The following is a 3,779-nucleotide window of genomic DNA, read 5'->3' as shown; positions in this document are numbered from 1 at the left end:
TGGCTTGTCACTTTGTCACAAATCTTTGAGTAGCAGCAGCGCTATAGAGAGAGATCTCTCTCTATAGCGCGCAATGAGGGCCTCTCCAACTCTTTTTCCCGGGCTGAATCAGGGGCCCAGCACGTCCCTGAGAGCAATAACTCACTTTTAGAGAGAGCGATGGAGAGACAGCCAGACAGACAGAGAGAGAGGTGGGAGGTAGAAGGACTGGAGAAGGGGACGTGAAGGACAGACGGAGGCTTAGAGCAAGAGAGATGGAGAGAGGTCAGAGGTCACGTGCATCCCATCAGCCCCCGAGACCCCCCTTGGAGGAGAGACATCCATCATGACTCAGAGAGAGAGAGAGAGAGAGAGAGAGAGAGGGAGAGAGGGAGAGAGAGAGAGAGAGAGAGAGAGAGAGAGAGAGAGAGAGAGAGGGAGGGAGAGGGAGAGAGAGAAAGGCAAGGGAAGGTAAAAAACAGACACTACAATTGTCGCTGTCAGGTGGAAACCAGGCACGTGCACAAATAGACATGAAAGGGGGCTTGAGCCCCTGCCCTTTTACCCGTCTGTAAAAAAGTGCCCTCTCCAGACCATGAATGCAGTTTTTACTATGGTGAAAGAAATGCAACCGCCCTCTTTCCATGCCATACCTGAAGGCGGCATTCAAGAGAATGTCCTTGTCCAAACTCTCATGAACTTGAATGCAGTAACTTCAACTTATGTTGAAAGAACTGCCCTCTTTGTGTAGAAATCCATGCTGTTACGCCAAATCTCCAGTATTGACTTAATTGATAATGCTTAGTTTCAGTGTGGTATCACGCACCAAAAAATAGAGAGTTTAATGAAATTCCTGTCTGCACAATGTGCACATCTCATTTCCAATACATCTGAAACTCTTAAGCAAGTATCTTTCAGGATTACATGTATACGAATATTCTTTCTTTCTTTCTTTCTTTCTTTCTTTCTTTCTTTCTTTCTTTCTTTCTTTCTTTCTTTCATTCATCTAATGGTCCATGAGCATAAAGCATATATTTCATTTAGAAAGTGTTCACCAGCTCAGTGGGTTGTTTGCAGTACAGCTTTGCAGGTTCCACACAATTACATATTTCCCTTCAGGACTTAGTTATTAGAATATACGTATTTCTTTTGTTTCAGAACTCTAGAGGAGAGGACAAAGATATATGGACACGTATATACGTTAATTGTACTGTGCCATCGTTGTCCAGAGGTGCTGCAGAATACTTCATAATAATATTAGATAATATTTGAATCGATCAATATCACTTCAGTCTAACCACTTAGACCCTCTATGCTGAGTTGTTGTGTTTTCCCCCTCTACAGCAAATCGCCTTGCCTAAAATAGCAGATCCACATGGCTCACAACGATCTATACAAGCTACAAGCTCACAAAGTTGTGACTCGGCTATTATTGGTGAATGTTCCCCCGACAATAGGCATGCTGGGGAGGGGACCCCCGGCACCCCCTCAAGGCAATCGGATTCCCTGATTGGCCAACCGTTGGGCATGGTCAACCTGGTTGGCCAATCGGCTTTGCGGACTGTCTACCCTTTGCATGACGTTTGTCTCGCTTAGCAATATAAGTAATTGCTTCCCGCTATTAAAAAAACAACACATACTTTCACAAATTAGGTATTCTCTTAGTTACATCTTGTATAGAGAACTGTTCCACTTTAAAACGCACAATAATGTCTCTGCCCGTCATCTTATTGAAGGAGGGCACTGACACGTCCCAGGGCATCCCCCAGCTCGTCAGCAACATCAACGCGTGCCAGGTGGTCGCCGAGGCGGTCCGGACCACCCTGGGGCCCCGGGGCTACGACAAGCTCATCGTGGACAACCGGGGCAAGGCCACCATCTCCAACGACGGCGCCACCATCCTGAAGCTGCTGGACGTGGTGCACCCGGCCGCCAAGACCCTGGTGGACATCGCCCGCTCCCAGGACGCCGAGGTGGGCGACGGCACCACCTCCGTCACCCTCCTGGCCGCAGAGTTCCTCAAGCAGGCCAAGTCGTACCTGGAGGAGGGCCTGCACCCGCAGGTCATCATCAAGGCTTACCGCACGGCCACGGGGCTGGCCGTCAACAAGATCAAGGAGATCTCGGTCACGGTCAAGAAGGACGACAAGCAGGAGCAGCGGCGGCTGCTGGAGAAGTGCGCCGCCACGGCCATGAACTCCAAGCTCATCGCCAACCAGAAGGAGTTCTTCTCCAAGATGGTGGTGGACGCTGTCATGTCCCTGGACGAGCTGCTGCCCCTGAAAATGATCGGCGTCAAGAAGGTGCAGGGCGGCGCCCTGGAGGACTCGCGGATGGTGGACGGCGTGGCGTTCAAGAAGACCTTCGCCTACGCCGGCTTCGAGATGCAGCCCAAGCACTACGAGAAGCCCCGGATCGCCCTGCTCAACGTGGAGCTGGAGCTCAAGGCCGAGAGGGAGAACGCAGAGGTCCGCGTCAAGTCGGTCGAGGAGTATCAGGCCATCGTGGAGGCGGAGTGGAACATCCTGTACGATAAACTGGACAAGATCTGCAAGTCCGGGGCCAAAGTGGTGCTGTCCAAGCTGCCCATAGGCGACGTGGCCACACAGTACTTCGCCGACAGGGACCTGTTCTGCGCCGGACGGGTCCAGGACGATGACCTCAAGAGGACCATGATGGCCTGCGGAGGCGCCATCCAGACGTCGGTGGGAGCCCTGACCGACCAGGTGCTGGGGCAGTGCGAGCTCTTCGAGGAGGTCCAGGTCGGCGGGGAGCGGTACAACGTCTTCAAGGGCTGCCCGAAGGCCAAGACGTGCACGCTCATCCTGAGGGGCGGCGCCGAGCAGTTCATGGAGGAGACGGAGCGCTCGCTGCACGACGCCATCATGATCGTGCGCCGCGCCATCAAGAACGACTCCATTGTGGCGGGCGGTGGCGCCATCGAGATGGAGCTGTCCAAGTACCTGAGGGACCACTCCAGGACCATCCCAGGCAAGCAGCAGCTGCTGATCGGCGCGTACGCCAAGGCCCTGGAGATCATCCCTCGGCAGCTGTGCGACAACGCCGGCTTCGACGCCACCAACGTGCTCAACGAGCTCCGCGCCAAGCACGCCCAGGAGGGCGGCGACGGCACCTGGTTCGGCGTGGACGTCAGCAGCGGAGACATCGCCGACAACTATGCCGCGTGCGTCTGGGAGCCGTCGATCGTCCGCATCAACGCCCTGACGGCGGCGTCCGAGGCGGCCTGCCTCATCCTCTCCGTGGACGAGACCATCAAGAGCCCCCGCCACGTCGTGGATGCACCGAGGGGAAGAGGCCGCGGGAGATAAACACAGGTAAAAAAAAAGGTCAAAATGACCTGTTAGTCATGCGAGTGGTAAACCAGTAAGACTCCCTAAAGCTGGAGATAAGCGACCGTCAGGTTGCATACACAAACGCATACACAAACTGGAAGGCAATGGTTGCCAATGAGGAGGGAATATGTGAAAAGGGACATATCCATGTTGATGACATGACTTTAGAGATACTGTGTACCGCTTTGCGTGATTTTAGGGCAAAATCTGTTGGAGCAGTGTCCAAAAATGTGTTTTTCAAAAATCGGCCAGATGGTGGTGCTAGAAGAGGGCCATGTGTGAGGTTGTGTTTTGGCAGCCGAGGAGCGTTTGTGCAAAGTTTGGCATGGATCGGGGCAACGGTGGCGGAGATATGAATAGGGGAAAGTTGTGACGGACGGACAGACTGACTGACTGACAGCCGGTGGAGGCTTTGATAGTAACTGCGACCTAACGGTCGCAATAATA

At 53.4% G+C, this 3,779-nt stretch overlaps 1 protein-coding gene across 1 annotated transcript; it reads left to right on the top strand.

Moving 5' to 3' along the window:
- Nucleotides 1-1,688: 1,688 nt before the first annotated feature.
- Nucleotides 1,689-3,308, top strand: LOC308304036 (T-complex protein 1 subunit eta-like; the record flags this gene model as incomplete). Its single annotated transcript, XM_080748595.1, has 1 exon — nt 1,689-3,308. One exon carries the CDS (start codon nt 1,689-1,691, stop codon nt 3,306-3,308), a length of 1,620 nt encoding a protein of 539 aa, XP_080604721.1.
- Nucleotides 3,309-3,779: the final 471 nt, after the last annotated feature.

Source organism: Nannobrachium achirus (assembly GCF_963921795.1).
Source record: "Nannobrachium achirus genome assembly, chromosome: 19".
Taxonomy (NCBI): domain Eukaryota; kingdom Metazoa; phylum Chordata; class Actinopteri; order Myctophiformes; family Myctophidae; genus Nannobrachium; species Nannobrachium achirus.
Note: the sequence above shows the minus strand (reverse complement) of the source record. Positions and strands in the feature narration are given on the sequence as shown.